Source organism: Leptosomus discolor, chromosome 11 (assembly GCF_034619465.1).
Source record: "Leptosomus discolor isolate bLepDis1 chromosome 11, bLepDis1.hap2, whole genome shotgun sequence".
Classification (NCBI taxonomy): Eukaryota; Metazoa; Chordata; class Aves; order Leptosomiformes; family Leptosomidae; genus Leptosomus; species Leptosomus discolor.
The window spans coordinates 3,969,204-3,994,400 of record NC_141401.1 but is presented as its reverse complement, the minus strand read 5'-3'; the positions used below and the strand labels follow the sequence as shown (position 1 = coordinate 3,994,400).

At 46.6% G+C, this 25,197-nt stretch overlaps 1 protein-coding gene across 2 annotated transcripts in view; it reads left to right on the top strand.

Moving 5' to 3' along the window:
- The first annotated feature begins 458 nt into the window (after nucleotides 1-458).
- ALDH1A3 (aldehyde dehydrogenase 1 family member A3) overlaps nucleotides 459-25,197 on the top strand; it is a 34,757-nt gene continuing 10,018 nt past the window's right edge. The window contains exons 1-9 of one of the 2 annotated variants that reach the window (XM_009954442.2): nucleotides 459-557; nucleotides 4,137-4,241; nucleotides 10,192-10,332; nucleotides 13,279-13,408; nucleotides 15,099-15,160; nucleotides 17,874-18,002; nucleotides 20,151-20,264; nucleotides 23,321-23,423; nucleotides 24,469-24,653. In XM_009954442.2, the coding sequence (XP_009952744.2) occupies nucleotides 459-557; nucleotides 4,137-4,241; nucleotides 10,192-10,332; nucleotides 13,279-13,408; nucleotides 15,099-15,160; nucleotides 17,874-18,002; nucleotides 20,151-20,264; nucleotides 23,321-23,423; nucleotides 24,469-24,653 (1,068 nt within the window). The remainder of the gene's footprint in view (nucleotides 558-4,136; nucleotides 4,242-10,191; nucleotides 10,333-13,278; nucleotides 13,409-15,098; nucleotides 15,161-17,873; nucleotides 18,003-20,150; nucleotides 20,265-23,320; nucleotides 23,424-24,468; nucleotides 24,654-25,197) is intronic. The other variant, XM_086471358.1, reaches the window with a different exon arrangement.

Here is a 25,197-nt window from a genome sequence, read left to right as displayed (position 1 = left end):
GTGGGAGAAGCCAAGGAGGCCGCTCCGCTCCCTGAAGCCCATCCGGCCGCGACGAGGCCCCCCTCCTCAGCCTCCCTCGCCTGGGGACAGGCCCCCTCCTCGGCCTCCCTCGCCCGGGGACAGGCTCCCGGCTCACGGCCACTGCCGAGCGGAGGGGTCCGCGGCCCCGCGGCCCTCCCCCCCCCCCCCCGGCCCCGCGGGGAGCCCGCCGCGGCCCGCTGGCGCCCCCCGACCCGCCGCCGGCCGCCGCGCCTCGGCGGGCCGGCACCGCCCCTTACCTGAGGGCCGCGGCGGCGCGGCGGGGCGGGGCGAGACGAGAGGCGGGGCGAGAGGCGGGGCGGGGCGGGGCGGCGGCCAATGCGGGGAGGGCGGCGGCGGCGGCCGGCGCGCGCGCGGCTCTTAAGGCGGCGCCGCGGGCTGTCAGCGGCAGAGGGCGGCGCGGGCTCGACGGCGCGGCCATGGCCGCCCTCAACGGCGCCGTGGAGAACGGGCAGCCCGAGAGGAAGGGGCTGCCGCTGCCGCGGCCCCTGCGGAGCCTGGAGGTGAAGTACACCAAGGTGAGCTGGCGAGGGGAGGCGGGCAGCGGGGCTTTGCCCCCGCGTCGCCGAGGCTTGGTGGAGTCAGGCTGGTGGTGAAGTGTTATTTCTTTAATAGAAAGTTTTTCTCCCTCATTGTCATTTTTCTTAATTTTTTTAACTTCCTGCGGCACTTACAGGGGTGTAGATGCAGTTGAGTGGCTGGAGCAAGCAGATGACCGTGGCATTTCTAGGGGAGCTGCTGTTGCCCCAAACTCTAAAGCCCAAGAAACCAACTTTTTTTTTTTTTTCTTTTTTAGAAAAAAAGCAAACCACCAAACTTATGGTGCTGCCCACGGGCACCTCTCCCTGGCTGTGTGGCAGGCCCTGATGCCAATCAGTGGCAGGCCTGCTGTGTGAGGGCTGCGGTGCCACGCTGGTCTGTCCCCTCCCGGTCACCCTGACCGCCATCTTCCCCAGCGCCCTGTGCGGTGCTCACAAACGCACTCGGTAAATGCTTGTAGCATCATGTTAGCGCTCGGTGAAATTGGATTTGGATGGGGTGAGCCCGGGCGGAGGTGAGAAGGGGTTTATCTGTGAGGAAGCTGCTTTGCCCGGGTTGCGTTCAGCCGCCCTTGACCCCGTAGTGAAGCTCCCCTGCGGTGGGATGAGGCCCAGCAGGGAGGGGGGTTCAGCGCCAGGGGGTGGCTTTGGCTCCTGGTGAATGCAGGGAGCGTGGAGGAGGGCCAGCGTCCTGCAGGACTGGGCCTTGTGAAAGGGCTCTGTGATGGGACTGGGGCCACCCCACAGCTCCCAAAGAGGAGCGGTTTTCATGCATGTCTTGTTGGTGGCTCGCCATCCCAACAGAGCTCCTCCATGGCCTCTCCACAGGACGAGAAGTCAGGCAGCAAGCCCACAAAAACACGTATCTCTCTGCTTTCTGTCCATCTTTCCTTTAAATGACCTTTAAACAGTCGCTCCTGACCTTTTGGATTTAACCGAAGGCTCCTGAGCTTGATCGCTCTGTTCCCTCAGAGGTGAGGCTGGTGCTGGTGAGCTGAGCGCCGCTGCAGAAATCTCTGCTCCCTAACACAGCCGTAGCTCAGCGATAGCCGAGTCGCTTTTTGTTCCACAACAGCCTGACCCGCTGTCTTGCGCAGTGAGGGAAACATCCCGGCTGGTTACGCTGCTCGGCAGCCTTGACTGCCATAATTTGAACTCTGTGGCTGGACTAAAAGAGCTGGAGGGGCTGAATGAGCGTATTAATTACTGTTACATTTTTGTATTAAGTATTAAAAAAAAACCCAGCAGAACTTAAAGTTCGTTCTCTTGCAGTGAAAAGGAGTAAACAGCGATAGCTTAGCCCGTGAGGTGTTGATTTGAATTATGCATCTGAAGTACTGAAAGAGATTAGCCATTAGTGGTAATCACTGCACTAGATTAATTTTTAACATCCCAAATTTATCTACTTTTTCTTTGTAAGATAACGTCATTTAGCAGCAAATTGGATCTGCAGCTGCTGATTGCAGAATGGCGTAGTGCTGCACAAACAGCTCTTTCCTGCGTCCAAAATGGACACGGCCATTAGAGTTCTTCTTAAACATCCAAATGTTCTGGTTTTTGTTATTTTTATTGTTGTGAACACTTCTAAATACTCCTTAGGGATCTGATCCTGCAGCCATGTATGTTTTAAAACACGTGGTTTTTATTCTCCAGAGTTTTGCCAGAGACTCTGTGGACTGAAGGTAACAAGGTAGTCTCTTAAAAGTGGAAACCAATGTTAATTAAAAGTGTGAATTTGACATTTGATCTGATGCTCCCGGTGCATCCGAGAAAATAATGAGCCACAGTCAGTTTTCATAAAACTGTGAGGGGTTTTCTACAAGCTCTGAGTTTCACCAGATGTTTACAGCTGACAGCACACTCTCCTCTGCTTAGCAGAGATTTTTATTTTTGGTTCTACCAGTTACGGGGCTGGGGGAGAGGAAAAATTTTCAACAAAGATCTTACTTATAGAGCAGCTTAATGCTTGTCATGGATGTGTGATGGAAGTGATCTGTCCACAATCCCGTGTCCCAAATGCTGGGAATGAAGCATGAACGGCTGATGGCTGTTCTGTTTGATTTGAGGTCCTGGCCCCAAAGACTCTGGCTACGTGGTGTGATTTCCAGAATGATGCCAGCATGTATGTTATGTTTGAAACAGCTTGATCCTATCACTCTTGAGTTTTACTACTTCTTTTAGGAACATCACTTTCCCATCCCAAGCCTTTCACACAGAATTAATGTTGAATGTGTAGGAAAAACGGTATCCTTCCCCGATCCTTTGTTTGTGAGCATGTACCTGATGTTGTAATTTTACAGTTCCTGTCGTATCTCCCACGTTTATAGCATAATTCTCTTTGTTAATGAAACAAAGGAAACCTGAGGTTAAAATGTGTAAATGTTAAAATGCAGCACTTGAGTAATAGAGGTAGTTCAGGAGCATTAGTGTGAAGTTAGTTAATGTTTCTAACATTGTATTTTTTTCTTGTGACTTCACTTGACAACTACTTTGCCAAAATTTTCTCTTTCTGTGCCTGCCTGAAACAGGTGGGTCCAAAAGTGCAGCTTCTATGCCAGTCAGATCTCAGATACTTTTTGCAGAAATAGTCAGGAGAAACTCCTTTCAGGAAAAAGCTGCCCAAGGAAAGAAAACTATGACCCAAAGCAGTGGGAATTCCGAATGTAAGGGATGCAACATCAATCTCCTGGTGGTGTGTAGAGACTCATAAATAAGATTGCAAATGTGGATGACTTCCAAGTAAAAGTACTAGCTTACAGCCGCTAACAGGCTACTAATAAAGATTACTTCATCTAATCTTACTTAAAGTATATTTATAAAATATAACACTGCCAAGTTAGATCACAGTGTGGATAAGATGCATGTTGAATCAATTAATTGTGTATAGGTATTCATGTTCTGTTTACACTGAGTAACAGCGCTCTAGTATTTAATGCATTTTCAGTTACGCAACACTGGGACTGTTTGTTCTTGCTCTGGAAATGCAATATTTTGAAACACTTAAATCTTGTCACAGATGACTCCAAGTGACGTGGGAGGCTAGATCGAGCCTGTGACAAGGCATGGAGGGGTAGAACTGAGCCAGTACTTACCCTCCTCCGGACAGTGCTGGGGAGGGGGGGGCAAGTCATGGAAGTAGCCCAGGGCAGGAAGACAAACAACCAAGTAATCTTGTACACTGACATTTCATTTGTAGCGGGTAACAAGGGGCTCCTTTTGCCTGAACCATACAAGTTTCTCTTGGTGTCTGCTTGCTGTTCCCATGGAGATGTATTTCAAAAACTGTCTGTTTCTCATTGCCAGATTATGGTGTTATACTGTGTGGGCCCCATCCTCTGTCTTCCTCTTGCTCAAAGCTAAGTGGGTGCATGAAAGCTTTTTCATCTATTCTCTGGCTTAGGTTCTAGTTTGGAGAAATGCTGCCTGTATTGCAAACAGTCTCCCTGGGAGAGAAACTGAACTTTGTGGGGACCTTTGAGGAGTATTTATGGGGTTTTTGCATTGTCTACATCAGTTTTTTTTCTTCTCCCCATCCCACTCCCCTTGCTCTCTCTTCAGATATTTATTAACAATGAATGGCATGAGTCTACAAGTGGAAAGAAGTTCCCCACCTACAACCCTTCAACGCTGGAGAAAATTTGTGACATTGAGGAAGGAGACAAGGTAAGTGTTGTTGAAAAGGCAGTGCAAAAGACCGTTTCCAAGGGACTGCCCTGTAGGGAAGCACACAGAGGAAAACCTGGCTTTTAATGACAACGTACATCTGGCCAGACTATGAGCTGAAGGCCTGGGACACTAGATGTGCTGCTCAAAAATTACACTGGGTGGGTGGGTGGGATCAGTCCTGTCCAACGTGGCAGAGTCACTTTCCCTGCCTGCCAAACGCTGTCAGAGGGATGAGATTTGGTATCATTCTTCTGTTATCGGCTGGAGGGAAGCAGCCAGTGTGAGGAAATAGCAATGATGGTGTATGCACATCCCTGACGGAACTTGGGCCTCGTGTTGGGGGGTGGCTTATACACAAGCTGCATGGCAGCCTACTGGAGACACTGAACTGAAACTTGCCCTTTTGTAAACAGAATCAACAAATAACCTGAGTGCTTGGGGGAATTTAAGACCAGTCATGCAAACACTGCCCGCTTTCTCCTAGAGATGTGGCGCTGCGTCTCCAACAGGTATCATGGGTTCTGGCCTCCTGCGCAACTGTGGCAACTCTCAGTTAAAGCCAAACCAGTATCTCAAGAACTTTAGTAGGCCCTGGCCCTGGTGGGCTGTAGGTTAGCCTGGGACATAGCTACCTGGGTTTGGTAAGAGGCTGAGGTGAGGAACAATCAGCTGTGGCGCTTTTTGTCCAAAACAGCTCATCATGTATGGGCCAACTGGCCTGATCTATGGGAAAGAGCTGGCCGAAGAGCTGGCTTTTTGCAGTGTGTCATGGGAAGGTGAGTCACAGCTGCTTTGCTGTACCAGGGCTTTGGCTGCTTGTTGCTGTGGCAGTAAGTGATGGGCAGTGTGGGCGTTTCTGCCCATTCTGTGGTATCCTTTTCTTGGCATTAAGCTTGTCCAACACTTGCGAGGCCCAGTGCCTGCTTGCCATCCAGGTAGCTGCCTTGGGGATCCTTCCTTGGTAGAAGTGATACTAGTTAAGCAGAGACAATGTGTTTTCTGGTATTATGCTGTATAGAGCTTGACTCTTCTGAACATGGGAGCAAACTTGCTTGGCAATACAAGTCTCCAGCCTGCAAGCATATAGTGTGTAAGGTAGCTGTTCTTTTTGGATGGCCCCAAAGCAACCTCTGAGACCTATCGCTGTGGGGGATCTGTGCATCCATGGGGCAATCACAGACTGAGGCAAAACCAAACATGTGTGGGACACAACTGTGTTTAATTGCAGTGACATGTAAACAGTGGAGTTGAGGCTAACTCTGATGCAACTGTATCTTGCTAGGGAGAATCCATGGTGATGTTATTGTTCCCTGAGATGAGTGTCTCCTCAAGCAGTTACAGAGCATTACATGAGTGTTTCAAGCCTGCTTCTTAAAGACTTGGGTAAAGAAAACTGTTATGCAGAACTAAAAGGCCAGTTTTGCAGCTTGCCTCCTTGAGGCTTGTCCCTGCCTGAATTCGAGGATGACTTTCAGCTTCTAGCTTGCAGGAGAGTCACTGTCAACCTGTCCTTGGGGGCCAGTCAGTGGAGCCCTCTGCCCGTGGATACTCAGCATAGGTGGCTGACTCCTCAGTGCACAGAGTAATTGCAGGCAAGAATGTAAGTTAGCTGCACCTTGGGTGCTGAAAGCCTCTTCTTCCACCCCTTTACATCACACTTTTTTAAAAAAAATAAATTATTTTTTCCTCTAAATAGGTTTTTGCAAGGGACTGCGTGCAGTTAGACCTGGATCTGGATTAGTTAGAAAGCAGAGTCATGGGTGGGAAGCATCCCAAACTAGCTGTTTGGCTACTGGTGACACTTGGCCATGTCCCACTGGCAAACTGAGTCCTCTGAGACTTCCTCTGCCCTGGTTGAACATCCCCTCCCAGGTCTGTAACTCCGGTCTGTTGCAGTTACTATGGAAAGTGGTGAGTTGTGTTTGGTGGTGCTTTCCAGTGTCTTGTCCCTATGTGCCACCACATTTGGCTGTGCTGGTCGGTACCACCGCAGGGGTGGCAGTTCCTGGTACTGGCTCTGTACTGGGGTTGGCTCTGCCTTCACAGCAGGCTAGGAGTGGGACTCCACTTCCCTAGCCCTGAACAGAAACCTGCCCCTCCCTGGCCGTGCAGAGTGTGTTTTGCTTAGCCTGCACGTGAGGGGTGGGAATTTGGCAGCTGATACCTCAGCGATGACAATTTAGTCTGGTGCTGAAACTTGGCCAATGCTTTATGAGGCTAGGAGCAAAGGTTTTGTTGTTTGTTCTTTAGTTACAGAATTTAAGACAGAATTGCCTTTGATGGCATGGTTGGGGGATAAAGGGAAGTCTTGTGTGGAAAAAGAAGCACTGAAAATAAAGTGGCAAATGCTTCCACTGGATGCTTGGAGGCTTTCTGCCTCCCAAATAATGGCTTAGTGTCCAAGTGTTTGCCAGGTGGGTAACAGAGAAGGAATAACTTTCTTTGTTAGATTTCTGTCCCCAGAAAATAGTGCAGCCCCAGAACTTCCACCCTGTCTTGGTGTTACCACGTGAAGGCAAAAATACTTGCTCCGCTGCCATTTCTCTGTTGACAACACTTAAAACCAGGCGTTTTTCTTCTAGCAGCTTGCTAACAGCCAGGGAGGGCAGGGGGCAAGGTGCTCCTTCCTCAGAGGAGTGCCCAGCTCAGCTGGCTGCCGCAGAGCGTGGGCAGCAGGTCCACAGCTGTGACTTTTGAGCAGACTTGATGCCGTGGAGTGTCTGTCATGGTCATTTCTAAGCAGTTCACTCTTCCATGTCGATCTTTGAAGGGTTGTAAGAGGGTTTCGTTCACAGGCATCCTGCCCCACTCAGATTGCAGTGGCAAGCTGAGGTGATAGGCTGCAGGAATATTATTCCCTACAGCAGACTTGCAATGCCCTCAATAAGGGTTTTGGATACTTTGGGCTGTTAAGATGCTGTTTGTAGCTGGGTTCAAAAGTTGGAGCAATGCAATGTGTAGACTGTTTGCAGGGGAGCAGGTCAGAGAACCTCTTCGGATGGAAAAACTGCAGCCAGCTCATGCCCTGTGTCAGAAAAGTGCCTTTCCAAAGATGTGCACAGTGGAGGCTTTTTGAAAAGTTAATAATTGAATCGAAGAGAGATGGTCTCCACTGGGTGTGCTCCATCCCTGGGGTGTCTCCTTCTGGCCAAACCGCAGTAGTGTTGCGCACACTGAGCCTGAAGCCCAGCAAGGCTTTTTTGCAGGCGTTTTCCCTACTGGCAGAGCCAGTGGGGTGGGTGATGGTCTCTGCTGGGCTCTGCAGCCTGCTGCTGAAGCAGGAGAGGGGTGGGGGGAAAAAGGGCAGGATAGAAATGGAGCAGTGGTGAGCAGGACTTGAGGTAGAGGAGGAAGGTGGAGGAGGTAGCTTGGAACAAAGAACTGTGTGAGTTTGTTCAGGGGAAAATTGGTATGCGGTTGTGTAACTGGGGGTTGTATCATAATGCAAACATCCAAGGTGGGTATGAAGGTTTGCAGGCATTTCCCAACGCTGCAATCTTTACTTTGCAATCTTAATATTCTCTTAGTGGAGCTTTTTATGTAATACTTGGTCAATCTATATAGATCAGAACCGAGCACCAGGATGCACAGACCTCCTCCTTCTTGTGGTTTTGTATCCCACAGTGTGTCCCTGGCACCTTGACAGTTACAAGTCTTTGTCACGCATTGTGCCTACCTATTGCAACATGCCTGCAATGAACATGCCATTCAGACTCCCCTAATGCCTAGTCATAACAGGATGGATTAAGAATGGCATTTCAGCCTTCCTGAAGAATTTCCTTGTTTTTGCTGGTCTCTCAGGCCTATTGAGGCTGTGCAGGCTCACAAGATCTCGTTTGGTGGTGCTACCCCTGAGGGTAGTTTTGGGAAAGCCTTTTTGCTTGTGTGATAGTGACTGCAGTCTCCAAGCCTCTATGTGTACCCAGCACATCCGAGAAAAGAGGCAAGAATGAAGACAACTAGTATTTGCAGGAGCTGCAGCAGGGCTCAGATGCTCAGGTCTTCCTCATCCTCTACACATGGGAGCATGCACTGACGTCCTCTGCCCACACAGCTGTCCCTCTGAATGCCAGGGTGGTGGGAAGTCCCTCAGGACCAAGGCCATGCTGCGTCGTGGCCTGTGCTGCTGCAGACCAAATGCTCTGCACATCAGTACTCCCACTCTGGCCACAGAAGCTAATCAATTGCTGCTAAGGGAAGACTTCTTTAAACCTAACACACGTCTTGTGTTGCTTTGTCTGCTTTGTCACATAAAATATTGTCTTCTTTCAGCTGGAGTCTTCATTCCAGCAGGAAGGGTGGGAGGTGCATAAGCACAAAGCAGCTAGTGGTGCCCTTTGGCTTTTGTCATGTGCCAGTTTGAATCCAGAGCAACTCTACTGAAGCAAACCATTCTGAAGGCCTGTTCTGCCTGTGGGTGACAGGACATGCCTGCCTTCACGCAGCAGCTGCTTTCTGCCTTGCCAGCACCCTTGCTTGGCCAGAGTCATTCTTAACCCCTTGTAACAGCACAAGTTTCCTCCAATGGTTTCCCCATCAGTGCCCTTCCAAAAGGGTGGGGTTCTTTTCCTGGCAGTATAGGTCAGTCTGTTTTAAAGCTGTATAATCTTTTTGTAAAGAAAATGAGCCAAACTTAGTGTAAGGTGTTGTTTCAATGGGTGATGACTTGCTGTTTTCTCCATGAACTTTTGCTGTAAGAAGGCAACATGTCTCACCATAACATTTTTCTTGGTTGAGCACCGCACATTTCCCCGTGAGGGGAGAATTGCCAGACCTTGTTGGATCAGTGCAGAGGCTTCCTTTGTAACTGTATCCAGACAAGACTCGAGATAAGACGTAAATGAAAGCAACTGGTGAAGTGCTATGAGGAACAATTGAGGCCTGAAACCCTTCCTCCTTTCCCACCGCCTTGAGCCACATATTGTGGTGAGGTGCAAGTTCTCAGTCAGCTGAAGCGAGGCCTGGGCTGTGCCAGACATCACGTAGAGCAGGATATTGTCCAAAGTCAGGGCAAAGTGTGCTTTGTGTATGCTCAGGGTACAGTCTTGGCCTTGTGGAGGGATGTCGATGGCAGTGTTCCCATTGACTTCGTTGGGTTGCGGGGTTGCCCTTAGCTTCACTCTTTAATCAATGTATGGGGGGGAAAAAGGGAGGTGGCCAGGGCATACCGTGGCCAGGGCAAGTGTGTGACGCTTCTCTGGGGGTGGTGGTGTGGAGAGAGAATTCACTGCCCACCTGAGGAGCAGCTTGGGTGAACAGGGTTAGATTTGGTCCAGTGTGGTAAAGCGTTTGGGAGACAAAGGGAGAGTGGCACTAAGTCTGTGTAGGTGAGATGCCTTTGGTGTAGCACTGAACCACAAAACCCTTCCCGTCTGGTAGAAGTGTTCTGGAAGGGTGATCTAGGATCTAAGGGAGCTTTTTTTGTGTTCACTGTTACTGGCATGGGTTCCAGTGGGACTGAACGGTGGGATCTGAGCTGTAGTTGTTCCCCTGGATAAAACAATGATCTCTCTCGTGGGGGACTTTCCATCCCGCATTTGTTCAGAGGAGGATGATTAATGCAGGCCAATGGCCTGTCATGCTTAGGGAAACTGTAATGGTAACAGAATTGGGATCTTGTTTCTCTGTCCTCCCCCAGTGTCACTTACACCCTGTATCAGCAGGAACTTGATTCTGGATTATTGTATAAACAGACCCGTTGCATAAAATTACCCTTGGAAGAATCTATTGGTACTCTGACCCCAAGGTTGTTTGTGAGCCCAGGCCAAACCCAAAACTTATTGCAGGCTTGGGTCCAAATCCAGGAGTAAAATGGAAGTGGTTTTGTCAGACAACTTGGTTTTAGCCACCACAGCATCTTCTAGGAAGCAGCCTGATGGGGTTTCTGTGGCATTGTCCAACTCCTTCCACGTAACCTGAGGTTTTCTTGTGTGTGTGTCTGCTCTAGCCTGATGTGGATAATGCGGTGGAAGCAGCAAAGGCAGCATTCCAGAGGGGTTCTCCGTGGCGACAGATGGATGCCCTAAGCAGAGGACGACTCCTGCACAAGCTGGCTGATCTTCTTGAGCGAGACAGAGTCATCCTGGCAGTAAGTACTGTGATTGGTGAGCGGTGATAAACCAGCAACCGTTGGCTGATAAATCTGCTCCAACCCTCTGATTTTGCTGCATCCACATCTACCTAATGTTTTTATTTTCTCTCCCTTTATGAAGCGCAGAAGAGTCCATGCAGGAGTCATGGCTTATCTTTCTCATTCTGCAGGATGATTTTTAGGGGCCTTGGAAGAAGACTGCTAGTTCTTTTATATAGTCGACTTCTCCAAAACTTTGGCTAGCTATTGAAGTGACTACAGATATTAATACTTACATTTTCAAAACAATAAACATTCTTTCTTAGTTAACAGTATCAGTGTTCATAGATGTCTCCCAGTTCTTATCTTAAAAAAAAAACCAAACAAAACTAACAAAAAAACCCCCGAAGCAACCAACAAACAAACCTGAAACAACAACAAAAACCAACCAAAAACACCCTGCCCAAACCATGACGACTGATTCGGTCCTTCTTTATTACAAAAATGCAAGGCCAGTTTGACTTCTTTTCAAATTGATTCCCCTAAAATGGGGGGCTGGAAAGAGAATCTTTCTCTTGCTGGATGTCATTCAAAGTTTAAAATGTGTGTTAGTAGGAACTGTTTCTTTCCCTACTGAATGTACTGGCTCAGGAAAATCTCTTTTATAGCCAGGGAGCTGTGTTAACTTGGACTTCTGAAGAACTGTTGCTAATGATTCCCTATCCTGTCTGGAAGGAGTCCTTCTGGTGTAGAACAAGGGGAGTAGGACCCAAGCTAAAATGTACTGCAGTTGGTAGTAGCCTTTAGACTCTAGGGGCCTTGGTCATCTTTCCAAATTGTGCCCACAGATCCTAGCATCTCTCAGCTTAGAGCTGCTGTCAGTCATAGTCATGGAATTACAGAATGGTTTGGGTTGGAAGGGACCTCAAAGGTCATCTAGTTCCAACCCCCCTGCCATGGGCAGGGACACCTTCCACCAGACCAGGTTGCTCAAGGCTCCATCCAACCTGGTCTTGAACACTTCCAGGGATGGAGCATCCACAGCTTCCTTAGGCAACCTGTGCCAGTGTCTCACCACCCTCAGGGTGAAGAACTTCTTCCTTGTATCTAGTCTAAACCTGCCCTCTCCCAGCTCCCAACCATTACCCCTTCTCCTGTCACTGCAGGCCCTTGTAAAAAGTCCCTCCTCAGCCTTCTTGTTGGCCCCCCTCAGGTACTGGAAGGCCGCTCCAAGGTCTCCCCAGAGCCTTCTCTTTTCCAGGCTGAACAAGCCCAACTCTCTCAGCCTGTCCTCATAGGAAAGGTGTTCCAACCCTTTGACCATCTTGGTAGCTCTCGCCTGGACTCATTCCAGCAGCTCCATGTCTTTCTTGTGTTGGGGGCGCCAGAGCTGGTCACAGTATTCCAGGTGAGGTCTCACGAGGGCAGAGTAGAGAGGCAGAATCACCTCCCTTGACCTGCTGGCCACACATCTTTTGATGCAGCCCGGGATACGGTTGGCTTTCTGGACTGCAAGCGCACACTGTTGGCTCATGTTCACCTTATCATCCACCATCGGTCCATCTAAGATCTTGGACCTGAGCACTCACCCGTTCAATATTGCACTTTGGCTCACCTTATCTTCAGGGGAATGGCATTTATGACATTCAGTGCTGTTAGATGTGTTTAAGTTCCTGAGCTGATGTCCAGCTGAGATTGGTAGGACTTAACATACATGGGAAGTGCTTAGGAGCCCGTACTTGCATGACTATGTCAAGCCAGATCTCTTTCTCCAGCACAGTGTCTCTTAACCACATGACAGCCTCCAGTTTCAGCAGGACAGAACCAAAAAATCCAGGTCTGAAGGCAGTTCTAGCCAGCAAATAAAAGGGAGAAAAAAATAAGTGTGTGTGAATACACCCTGCTCATTTTCTGTTCACTTTTTGATGTGTCTTCAGAGAACCCTCCTTCTTCCTTAAACTGGGACACCCATTTCAAGCTTTCTGTGTCTTTCTAATCTGGGAGGGCTTTTTCAGCATTGTTATTTTCACTGCAGAAAACCAGCCATAGCTGCCTTGGCTGCATGCTAAGTAATGACTTATAAAAATCAGTTGTTTTAGCAGAGGTTCAGAGTGGATAACAATCCTAGTCATTCCAAGGGGAATGTCTGTTTAAGTGCTGTTTGGACCCTAATGTCTGTGGAAGATGACAGGGTATGACTTCATATGTAAACAAAGATGTTTCAATGTACCAAGGGATAATACTTCCTTTATGGATGTGCTGGCCATTTGCACATTTAATGACCTGAGCACAGAACAAAGCATTCACTGAGCTAATGTCCAGAACAGAGAGAAGGACACAGGCAGAGACTGAACTTCATTTAGAGCTGCTCAGCATCAGTGCAGCTTTAGTGAAGCAACTTCTCCATTGCTTTAGTCTCAGCACAGATCTGAGCCCAAAGGTTACTTTACTAGAGCTCTGTAAAAAATGTGGTTTCTATCATCCTGTGGATAAAAGAGGCTTTTCAGGGGTTGGTTTTAGGGCTATGAAGTAGAAAAAATAGATTTCCAAATAAAAGGAAAGTGGGTCTGACTGATTGCAGTGACACCATCTGGAATCCAGGACATCTGTGTCGGAGGGTCAGTTCCAGTGAAGTCATGACACTCACACCACTTCTGACCAGTGCCCCAGACCACAGCCCTGTATCCCACCCACAGCCACCTTCTAGGGGCTTTTGGAAGATGCTCTTTTATTGAAGTCACTGAACAAAGCAACTTCTGTGTGCACCAGGGTTATTTGGTCTAGTCTCCCTTTTGCTTTGTTTGTGTTGACAAGCTTGTTCCTTAAATGTAAGGGGAGGGAAGGAAACCCCATGCCTGCAGCACAAGGCAAAATAAAATTGAGAAGGAGTTTCTCTAAAAGCTTTTTTTTTAAGAAAAAAACCCATCGATTTGTCTGACATTGCATGCAATTTGCTTTTTTCAGACTCTGGAAACAATGGACACAGGAAAACCTTTCCTGCAGGCTTATTTTATTGACCTGGAAGGTTGTATAAAAACACTCCGATATTATGCTGGATGGGCTGATAAAATCCAGGGCAGAACTATCCCAGTGGGTAAGTTCCTTCAGACCCAGTTTCAGAGCTGGAATGGGAACAGGCTTGAGGGGGTGGGAGGGAGGCCTGCTGGGAGGGGAATGCATGGAAAGGCCGGCCTCTGAAAACCTGCAAAAATAGCCTGCATTTCCTTTCTATCTCCGGGTGCATTTTAAGTAAATGTGTTTCAAGATTTAAACTAGTGGGAGAACAGTGTGAATGCCTGGATAGATCTCTGGAAAATAATGGCTGGCATCTTTTGTTGCTTTTTTAAACAGAGAAATCTTTTTGTTTTCAAATTCAGACTAATTCTTAAACCAAAAAAATCCACACGTTATAGGGGAGTTTATTCATTAGGTACCACTGAAATGAATTAAGATGTTGGAGAGTGTAAGGACAGAGGTTGCTAGGGAGAATTGTATGAAGCCAGCGAGCTTGTGCTGTCCTAGATGACACAGGTACGTGTCGGAGGGTTGATGTCGAATCCACCAGTGTCTCCCACCTCACCGATGTTCCCGCGTCACTGACAGTGCTGGCTCACAGATGTTTGGAGAGATTGTGTAGTGCTTTTTCTTAACTTTTATTAAAGAGAAGGTTTGAGATGTTGACTCAGCAGCCAAAGCACTGAGCTCCCGGAGGGACTCTGTGAAGTTTTGGGACACTTGAAAGAAGTTTTTCAAAATGCTGCAGAGCCAGAGCAGTCACACCGCACTGTTGTGGCAGGGCCAGGGAGAACACTTTGGCTCAGCTATATAAGTTCAAATATGGTTTTGGGGAGAGCAAGTTAAGACAATGGATGTCCATGTGGCACGATGAGCAATATGGTTCATTTTCAAAATCAGCCTGTTTTGTCTCTGCGTGTGGGTGATCACTGAGGCTGTGTGAAGGACAGGCACTGCAGACCAAAATCAGTCACCAGAAGAAGTGGCTCTGAAGGGCTGAACTAGTTCAGTCTGTGCAGACTGCAAAGGGAGCAATGTCAGTCATAGAAACTTAGATCTGTCACCCTCGTTCAGAGTAACGTGAAGCTTTGCTTGTCTGGACACTGCTCATTTGTCCTGATTTTAGGTCACTTCCAAATACTGTAATTAGAAATGTCCTTGTTTTCTGTCAGATCTTCCCAATGAAACTAGGTTTTCAGCAAGAATGAATTTGTAAGGAAAATGCCCTTCTTGCTTTCTCTTTGAAAGTGTAATAGTGTTTTAAGATGAATGGTATTACTTTAGTCCCAGAGTTTCACCTTTTTGTGATTTTTTTTTTTTTTTTTAAGAAGTGCAATTCCTGTTACACTGAATATGATTCCTGTACAAAATGGGTTTAAAAACTCTCCCCCTCAGGAAGGCAAGTGCTTTGCTTCTTTCAGCAAGACACAATCTGAATGAAATTTGTGCGTGCTCTTCAGTGTGGTAGGGAGTTATTCTCCCCTTAGCCTCAACACAGGGAGCTTGCAGAAGGAATTGAACCCCTGGTTTTAAAAGGCTCCACTGTGACGGTCAGCAGTGTTTGACTTTTGAGCTAACACAAGACCTGTTCTCAAACAGATCTTCATCTGCCTGGAGTGTCCTAGAGGCATGAGTTAAGATGAACAGATATAGGGCTCTTTGTCTAATATGGGTTTAGTTCTGTCGCCAGCCTGTATGCAGTCATCTTACACTGTTTCTGGAGAAGCAAGGATTTTGACTGTTTTGTCTTGTATTCTTTTGTCTTGCAGATGAAAATTTTGTCTGTTTCACCAGGCATGAGCCGATGGGTGTCTGTGGAGCTATAACTCCGGTAAGCAGCACTGATGGTGCCCTGCGTCTCCCTCAGAACTGGAAGAAGTACATGTGCACTCCCCATCTTCGACTGCAGCCATTTGCTTCCTAGTTAACTACAGCTGTTCTGCAGGGAACTCCCATCGCAGTTGCCTGATGTAGTTTCTTGTTTTACCCCCATGCCAATTGCTCTTGGCAACACAAAGTCCTCTGCAATGAGAAGGGTGGGTCTCCTAATCAGATGCTCTGTTCCTCTCTAAGGCTGACACCAGTCACCAGAGACCAGTCAGAGCTCTCTGACTCCTGCACTGCTGGGACAACCATCTTGTCATTACATGTGCTAGCTTTTTGCTGCCTAGTGCTGATGCATAGTTTTGAGTTTTAAATCGTATCCATTATTAACAACCCCTGGCTGTTCTGAGCTCTCTGTGATTAAATTTCACTGAATAGAGTTTTCTTTTCCTTGAGGTCTCATTCTCTGCTGAAGGGACAGTGTGGCTAGTTCTTGGAATACCTCCAGTTTTAGTGTGTGTTGCTTGCTCTGTTTAAACAGACAACCAGGAAGGCTTTATAGCTACATGGGAGACATAGTTCGATCCTGTCTGGTTGTAAAATGCTTTGAACATGGTATCCTACAGGCCATGAGGCAAATGGTGGTGTGCCAAGGTTCTCTGTTTGGATACTTGGATCAATAAGAGACCATGGAAGATTCTGACTTCTGGGATAAAGTTGTAGGAGAGACAGAAGGAAATGCATGTGGGGTGTTGGATTTGCTAGACCCCAGGAATACCAGGTCTGGACCAGTTCCCAAAGATATCTGGGGAAATTTTGCTTTTCCCTTCAGCAGGACTGAGCTTATATCCCTGGTGATAAGCTGGTACAGCCTATTTAGCAATGTCAGGGTGAGGCAAAGTGGAGATGGTTGGTACTAGTTATCAGATGTTTGGCTTGATGACTTCTGCATGGCTTCTCTGGCTGAATAAGCAATGTGAGTGCTTGTGAACAACTTAAGATCAAAACATGAGGTTCCTAGCATTGATCATCGATTAAAAGGTATCTCCTGGTCACACTTCAACCACCTTTGGTGCTCAGCAGTGCTTTTGGAAACTGTCCCTTTAAAAGCCTACATGTAGGATGCTTTGGTGGGCCACTATGAGGGGTTATAGTGGGACTTCTAATATTTCAGGTTGACCCTACATCAGCAATAAAAACAATAGGAAGTACAGAACCAAATTTGACTCAATTCAACACTGTTTGTAAAAAGGATGATTTGGGTCCCCAAAACTGTATCTGTCTTCAGTTTACTTAGAACAAATCCCCTTCAAATTTTTTTTTCCAGTTTGATCTTTAACACCAGCAGTCTGTGGGTTTGTATATTCCTATTTGATTTAAAGAAATTCTGTCACTATTCTGCATATGTCTCCCTAGACCAATTAACAATCCTCCCTTTTTCCTGTGGCTTGGCTATATTTAAACCGATGTTCTTGGCAAGGAAAGTTCTTAGAAAGTGCAGCATATGACTGAATTTTATCCCAAGGTGATGTGACGAGGCAGCCCTGGACTATTGCTGTTACTTTCACTGGCCATTCTGCAACGCAAAGCTCCTAATGGAATTATGTCAGGCTCTGAGAGTATAGAAAGGTAGCATAGGTGTGGATGGCTCAAGCTGCAAAGTCAGGCCTTCAAGAAGGTTTGGGAGAAAAAGACAAATGGGCAAATCATGGGATGTGGCCTTGGAGAAGGTCACTGAAACGAAACAGTCTGGGAAGGAGGGAGAGGCAGGTTGAAGAATAGCACATTAGACTAAATTCTAGCCCTGTCTTAGGGCTGCTGGGTTAGAACTCAGTCTTAAAAGCTACGCTGCTAATTTTATTTGTAAGTGTGAATTTGTGGATTCCTAACATATTTGGCTTCTCTGTCGATTACTGAAGGCCCTTGGCTTGAGCCTTGACAAGAAGTCCCCTTGCTGTTGGCCTGCTTCCATCATCCCTAAAGCAGCATTAATTATTTTTAATGAAGAAATCCTTTCTGCTGCCAAATGACCTTTCTGAGATTCAATGTGAGCTAGATTTTCCACTTTTGCTTAGTCTCCAAGATCTACAAATACACATGACCATGAAGGAGATTAGCACAGAGGAAACTGATGTGGACTCGTTCCTAATTCCAAATCAGAAAACTAATTGGAAAGGAGCAATTCACAATTTGAAGGGAGCGTAAGACCTCCCCTGGATTTCCATGACTGAACAACCCACTGCAGTTTCCTAGTTATAAACCTGGAATTGAATGATATTGTATAACTCCTAACTACTCAGCCAATACCTAACACAGAAAAATGAGGTCTCTTCCATGAGCAGTTGCACCTTGTAATTCCCCCACATAAGGATGCTGTACAAAAGTGATGCATCCGGACACCACCTCCAACACGATTCCTGTGAGCAGCCAAAACCCTATAGAAAGTGTGATGAAACTCCTGTAAAGAACGAGGTCACATCACACAGGGGTTTGTCCAACATTCAGGACTAGCTTGAGGACTCAGGGGGGATCTCAGGGGGAAATCAAGGCAGTTACACTCCGTAGTCCAAGCAAACACAATATTGTAAGCAGCCACTTTGTGGCTGTCTTCCCAGTTGCTTCTTTCTCCCTGAGCTGTGCGAAGGTGGAGAAAATGCTGCGTTGTGGAAGTGAGTAGGTGGCTGTGCTGTGCTGATCTGACCAGCCTTGTGTTCTTGCAGTGGAACTTCCCGTTGCTAATGCTGGTTTGGAAGATGGCACCAGCGCTGTGCTGCGGAAACACTTTGGTTATTAAGCCGGCCGAACAAACCCCGCTCACGTCGCTGTACATTGGCTCGCTAATCAAGGAGGTAAGGAAATCTGAACAACCCATCTAGGGGCTGTTCTTTTAAGGTCGTAAGCAAGACTGTGTTTTGAATTGGCTGTGTAGGTTTGTAGCTTTTAAAGACGTTAAAGCCTCACAGAGGAAAGTAAGAACAACTTTTGCCTTCAGTCTTTTCTTACAAAGGCCTGCATGACTGGCAGTGGCTGGCTGGGAGGTAGCAAAGATCGCAAAACCTGTAGGTTTTTCGCCTTTCTCAGGAAGTTGCAGAGAGAAAAAATGGTGCTTTTATTCCTCTGCCTTGTCTTCCCCTCTCCCAAATGAGGGAAAGACTACAGCTCAGTTTTATTAGACAATGGGACAAAAAAGAGTGTGATTGGACAGCAGTCTTGTGTTTGTGCCATTTTGTATCATTTAGGAAAACTAAAAGGGTTGTAGATACGCTTTTGCCTCTCAGCTGGAAAAGTCTGTTTGTTAGGCTCAGTGAAATGATAATGATGTTTTTGTCTGTTCTTGGCTTAACCTGGGTGAAAATAGAAGGACACGTTAGTAATTGACACTTAGGGCTCCTCTGTCAGGGAAGGCAGTGCAAAACCACTGCCAGTTAAGTATCTCCTGCAGTTAATTGACTTAATAAGATTACACAAGATGAGTGAGCATAGGGTGCAGTTTTCACGAATTCTAGTTAGCCCTGCCACAGCGCTGCTTTTTTCGCTTTGACATACAGCTCCCCAAACACAGGCATAGAATTTGCCCCCAAAAAACATTCCATTCTGGTGAAATTAATTTTTTGAGCTGAAATTCTAAGCTGCCTGTTTCTCACAGTTGTCCTTGAAGGCACAAGTGTAATTAGAGCAGAATAATTTTATTTGGAGATGCTCTTTTCTCCACCCAAAATTAGCTGAATTCTTTGCAGTTTTTCAGAAGAATAACTTAAACTTTTTTTTCCCCCTAATCTTTAAAAGGATGCAGAAGATGTTAACACACAAGCAAAGCTATGTGTTAGGTTCAATGAAATAATTCGGAGCCAACCCAAATACTTTGGCTTTCATTTTTGCTGAAAAACAGAAAAAACTTTCTGGCTTGGAATGACCTGAACCAATTTTTTGCTTCCTTGTGGCTTTGCTGCTGACTTCAAACACTGTTACTTGCACAGTTTGACATGCAATGTTTTCTTGAAAACTTATTAGCCAAGATTCAAACTCTATTGAACTCACTTTTATGGTTGTCACATCCATAGAAGAAATCAGACTGCCCTTGCAACTTATGAAAAGAAAAAATAGGGGGGGAAAAATTATGAAGATCATTTTTTTTCAAGATAGTACAGGAGCAATTACTTCCTTTTTTTTTTTTTTTTCTGTATTGGGAAGGAGCAACTGCATTTGTTGAGATTTTATATTAAAAATCCACAAGAAATGAAGTGAACGTTTAATATCCTCAATTCCTTTGTTAGAAATTGAGGGGAAAACAACGTTGTGCAATCAGTAGTAGGGGAGGGCTGGCCTAGAAGAGCGTAATCCTTGAAACTCTTGTTTCAGGAAGTAAAAACAGACTAGTAAGTCCTGCACTTCTCCTTGCACTAGAATTTCACCTAAAGTTTTGCCATTTGTCTCTTTTGGCAAAATGACTAGTTGGCTAATCTAGGTTGTAAATGTGGTGGAAACTGGCATACGTCTGTTACCATCTGCTTTTGTGTTCCTGTTTTATTAGCCCCATCATCTAGTGAGGTTTTACTGACTTCTTAATCCCTCTGGCCCCTGAAGAGCCACAAATGTCAACCTTTGTTCAAAACAAACTTTCATTCAGTTACCCCTTGGCTCCAGCTGCACAGCAGTAGCTGGGGGCCAAGTTTGGCCGAAAGACTCACTCTCTTTTGACTTGAAACTGGGACTCCTCCAAGAATTCTTGCTGAAACTTGGCATTTCCTAAGCATGGCTGTTACTTTCACCCACGTCTACTCCAGCTGGTAGCATGCAGCCACGTTACTGGAAAGTCTGGAAAACAGTGAGGTATCTGGTATGGGCTGCTTGTCTGCAACTTGCAATTCTTAATTGCAAGGAATATAGTGCAACTAATTCAAGCTTCCTGAGAACTGAACTGCACCCTCAGGAGTGCAGATCAGCTTCAGAGTGCTCGAAGTCTCTCTCTACAGAGCTGTATTTAACCTCTGTTTTAGGTGGGTTTCCCTCCAGGTGTGGTGAACATTGTGCCAGGCTATGGCCCCACAGCTGGAGCTGCTATTTCTACCCATCACAGCATTGATAAAATTGCTTTTACTGGATCGACAAAGGTAGGTGATGGATTTTCCATAAAACACCTGCATTCTCTTCTAAAACCGCCGTCTGCGTAAGACTGGACCAATGAAATGTCGATGATTTCTGTGTCGCCGACACCATTTTCCATCACGTTCCATGTGACAGGATTTCTCAGAGGTGTTTCGGATTTGTCGAATTCAGGTCCTTGTGCTTGTGATAATCCCAGATCTCTGTCAGCTGGGCTTTGCCAAACTGCCACGTTTCTGTGAGAACTGCAAGTAATAGATGCTCTGACATAAGGTAAGACAGTCTACAGGAGAGGCTGGCAGTGACTTAACGTCGTGTCATTGACCCGATGGAGCTTCTGGGCAAGTTTGCCTGCCAGTCCTGCCCTGCAAGCGTGTGCAACTGGAAAACACGTCAGAGCCCTGAACAATCCTTCCTCAGCTGTAGTTACTTGCGAGGAACTAGGACTTAAATAAAAACATGGCCTCGTGCCTGAGGCTTCCTCTGCTGACGTGGATGGGATTAACATTTGAGCTTCTTTTGACACCTGCACAATAAGGCACCGTCTAGTCAGTTTTTTCCTGTAAATAGCTACGGCTGCCTTGCTTAGGAGAGGGGTGGAAGCGAGACCTCTGCACTGTCAGACACCTACAGCCGTCCTCTTTACCTACATCGGGGAAAGGGGCGCGTGTCTTGGCCTGGTCTGTGGAATTGAGCACAGGTGTGACATGCAAATGTATTTGTCTCCAGTAATCACTGCTGAAAATTCTCAAATAAAAGCTTGTTTAGAATGTGAATGTTTTTCCACTCACTGCTCTAGATTTTTCTTGCAATATATACGCACCCCCTGAAGAGAGGCAGCATCCAAAGAATGGAAATGCTGACACCAATGGGTGCAGTTGAGGCAAATATGGTCTCCTCTTTGATTTCTTTGAGTAACATTGTTCTTGTTGAGCATTTGCCGAATTCATCCATTCTTATGTCTATCCTCGTAATTGCAGAGTTCAATCTAAACGTACAATGATAACTACCTTGAATGGTGTTCTTGGTCGGTAAAGGTTAACTCCCTGAACGCTCAGAAGCTGCTTCGTTTAACAACAGTACCATCTAGTGGCTTTGCGTACATGCTAACCGCTTCGCTCATCCCATAGGAGAAGGTGTGCTAAGCCCGTTTCTCTATAGGGATCACGGGAACAAACATGAACGCAATAAAGTAAAAGTTCACAATGAGCTTTTACTCTCTTGATAGTTGGTCTAATCTAGGAGTTTACCCAGTTACATGCTTCTCTCCAAATCCTAGATCAGAAACTTTTAGCCCCGATTAGGTGCTGGCTGTGTGAAAACAACAGAGCTTATAGACTCATCCAGCCCACATGGATCTGTTTGGGTTTTTAATGAAAAAGGAGTATCCAGTGGATTAATGGCAGAAGGAAAATCTCAGCTGCTGGAGCCTGTAGGCAAAAAACTCCTGTAGATGCTGTGCTTGTCTTCCTAATCCATGGGTGTGCAGGAAACACCGAGGGAGACAGATTCGTTGCTAATGCACGGGTAATTTAGAAGTGTTTTCTTCCTCCTCCACCCATCTGTGAGTTCAGCTGCATCTCTGCAGTATTTGCAGCATAATGCTACTGTTTCTGAGCCAGGAAGTGAAGCTAATTCAAAATACATTTTGAGTTAGTTTTTAAGTCGCAGCTTGGGCTCAGTGCCAGCCTGGAAATACTGATCTTAAACTCCATGAGAATTTTCCCATCTAGATTTCTTCCTTTCCCTTAGTTTATTAACTTACTCCTCTTTGGCCGGCTAGTGTGTAGCAGTGCCTCTTGCTATGTGCATCTGCAGCAGGATGCATCACTTATTTCTGCTGTCTCTAGGACTAGGCTGCTGAGTGACCAGCGATGATCCGTACTGCTAGGCTCAGGAGTCTTGGTTGAGTTACAAAGGCAAACCATGAGAAATGCAGACCTATAACTGCCAGCCAGCTCCCCCATGCTTTCCCTGCTCCAGGGCAACAGTATTTTTAGGCAGAAATGAAGTTAAGATTGGCATGTGCAAAGGCAAAATACAAGAAAACCAGTTACAAAATCAGGAAATTCAAATATAAGGTCGCACTTAAGAAAATAACTTGCCTTAACAGCTGAAGCTCCCAAATATTTTTAACTTGTACTGTTTCTAACAATATTAGATTACTAAATGATTCCAACGCTTGATTTATGCTCTTCTTGTGAGGAATTCTATTTTTTAAAACAGAAAGAGAAACTGCTGATTTGGTGTCACCAGCATAAAAAAGGAATAGCCCAGTCAGTCAGAATTTGGAGAAAACATTTGATGTAAACCATTTTTTCTGTGGGAAAAAAAAGCCCGTAGTCTGACATTACTTTGATTAAATTCTGGAAGCAGAGTAAATCCTTCCCTTCAGGAGAAAGTGGCCAGATAAATTCCACCAGATGCTCAGAGCAGGTCCCTGGGCAGAAAGTGCCACAGCAGAGCTACCCGGAGGTTGTCTGTTGCCATCCTCAGGTATTGCCTTGGAAGGAACTTGTCTCAGCTGCTCTTGTGTGTGGAGCAGCTCAACCTAAACTGTCAGAAAGAAATAGTTTTCTCCTAAATGTCAAAATCTCTATGTGGCTTTCTGGTATGGGAGTGGTAACAGATAGGAACAGGGAGTTCTTATCATTCCCTTGGCTAGAATTACTCTAAGAAGTTGAATTCCCAATTTTTAAAAGTAAAGCTCATAAACCTGGGAGCCCCATTGATTGCCAGTGTCGCTCACTAGCTTGCACTGGGTGGGAAATGCCTTGTTCTGCAGCTCTGGGTAGCAGATAACTTCAGGAATCAGCTCCTGTAGCTCTCCCATGTAGCCCGCCCTTTCAGATCTGCCTGAACCAAACATTAATTCCAGGGCTGGTTTTGACCCAACACATCACAGCGGTAGGAAACTCAAACCATTTCAAAGTGCTCTCCCTGACTCCTACCTGCTTCAGCCACCCACCAGGCTCTTCTACTCTTGTTAGCGTCACCCTTGACACGCCGAGTTAAGACTTTGAGGGGAAACAGCTCATGTCCTCTTTGTGTCTCAATGCTACAGGTTGGAAAACTGATCAAGGAAGCTGCTTCTAAAAGCAACCTCAAACGGGTGACATTAGAGCTCGGAGGGAAAAACCCCTGCATTGTGTGTGCAGATGCAGACTGTAAGTATTGGCTGCTGTGTTTATTTGCTGTGAGGGACGAGGAGCGTGGTGCTGTTTGTGTGTCTCTGCTGTCCTTTGGCAGCCAGCAGGGCTGATGTTTGCAGCTGTATCCACCCCAAAGACTGGAGGAAGCCTCTGTCAAGAGCAGGGTGCAGTTCTGCTTCGCTGGAGCTCTTGCCCAGCACAGGGATCATTCCCATGGCAAATGAGCAGACTATTATCTTGTTGCCTTCCCTGGGGGTGGCTGCAGTTGCAGATAAATCTTGCGTTTGTGGGTTTCTGCTGTTGTGGTGCTTTCTTTTTGGTTGGCAGTACTGCAGAGCCTGAGGCAAGCAGTGGGGAAAGCAGTTTTGTAAAATGCAGCCCCTCTGCAGGCATTCCTGTGACAGGGGAGTTTCGTAGGACCTGATCTGATCCAGCTTTCACCTCTACCCTGAGGGCCTGCAGGACTCCTTTCGCGTGTTCCGTTGTGACTTTGTTGCCTTAGTGAGTAGCATTAGGAGATACGGGTAAGCTGTGACCACCAAAGTGGTTGGATGATCCTATTTGGTTTGGGGAAAATACTCTCCACTCTCCTGCACGGCACAGCAAAGGTCGAAAGCCAGAGGTGTTCGTGCCGTTTGCTAACAGTGAGCATTGCAAGGACCTGGAAGCTGGCTGTACAGCAGAAGGGCACGCTGCGTTCTCAACAATCAGTGCTGACACTTGTCTTTGGGAACCAATGCGTGGTATCTAGAAATCCACATCGAAATTCCCACAGCAAGAAAAACTGGTTCCTGCCCTCAGTGAGTCCTTGTGGAAGGAGGTATCAGGAGCTATGGCAAACTAGGCCTTGAGACAAAAGGCAGGCAGCGGGGTGGAAATAACAAGAGATCTGGTTTGGGGGCAGTATGAGGCCTTGTGAGTGCCTTCAATGGGTGTGGACCATTGTCAGCATTTTTAAGGAGGCTTTCAAAAGAGAAAGGAAAAAAACACAAGTCTGGAAACACCAGAAGGCTGATACTGTGCATGTGGTAACGCTTTTCCCTCCTGGGCCGTGTTGCAGTGGACTTGGCCGTGGAATGCGCCCATCAAGGCGTGTTCTTCAATCAAGGGCAGTGCTGCACGGCTGCCTCGCGAGTGTTTGTGGAGGAGCAGATATATCCAGAGTTTGTCAAGCGCAGCGTGGAGTATGCCAAGAAGCGACTCGTTGGAGACCCCTTCGATGCCAGAACTGAACAAGGGCCCCAGGTAACTGTGTGCCTGAGAACAGTTGTTTGGGTTTTTGGTTGTGCTTTTGTTTTATTTTCCTTGTGTAAATATTATCCTTATGAATATGGTCCCAGCAGAAGTGCTGAGGGGTGAGTAATGTATCGTGGCTTTATTTTTCTCTCTGTTTTAAATATCAATTAATCACAACTGTTGAAATGTTATGTTGTAATTTTTTTTTAAACACAAATGTATTTAATTCATGTCTTATCCCGTTTTATGGAAGGGGCTGTCTCCCTGGTACAGTGATACAAAGCACGTTCCAGCGAGCAACAGCAATGCACAGAAGAGAGCAGCTGCGGAAATGGCCACGCAGCCACTTGGCTGTGTTGGCGATGACAAGTGTTTACAGCCCAGGGACTCCTGAGTCCCCACTTTCCCTCTCTTCCTCTGCTCTCCTTTTGATTCTTTGGAGAAGTTTCAGCTGAGTTAGGCGAAGAACCATGCCAAGCTGCTGTCATGACCAGCCTCGTCAAAGCTTCCAGAGCCTTCCTCTTATTTTTTCCTTGCGAAGCAATCTGAGCTG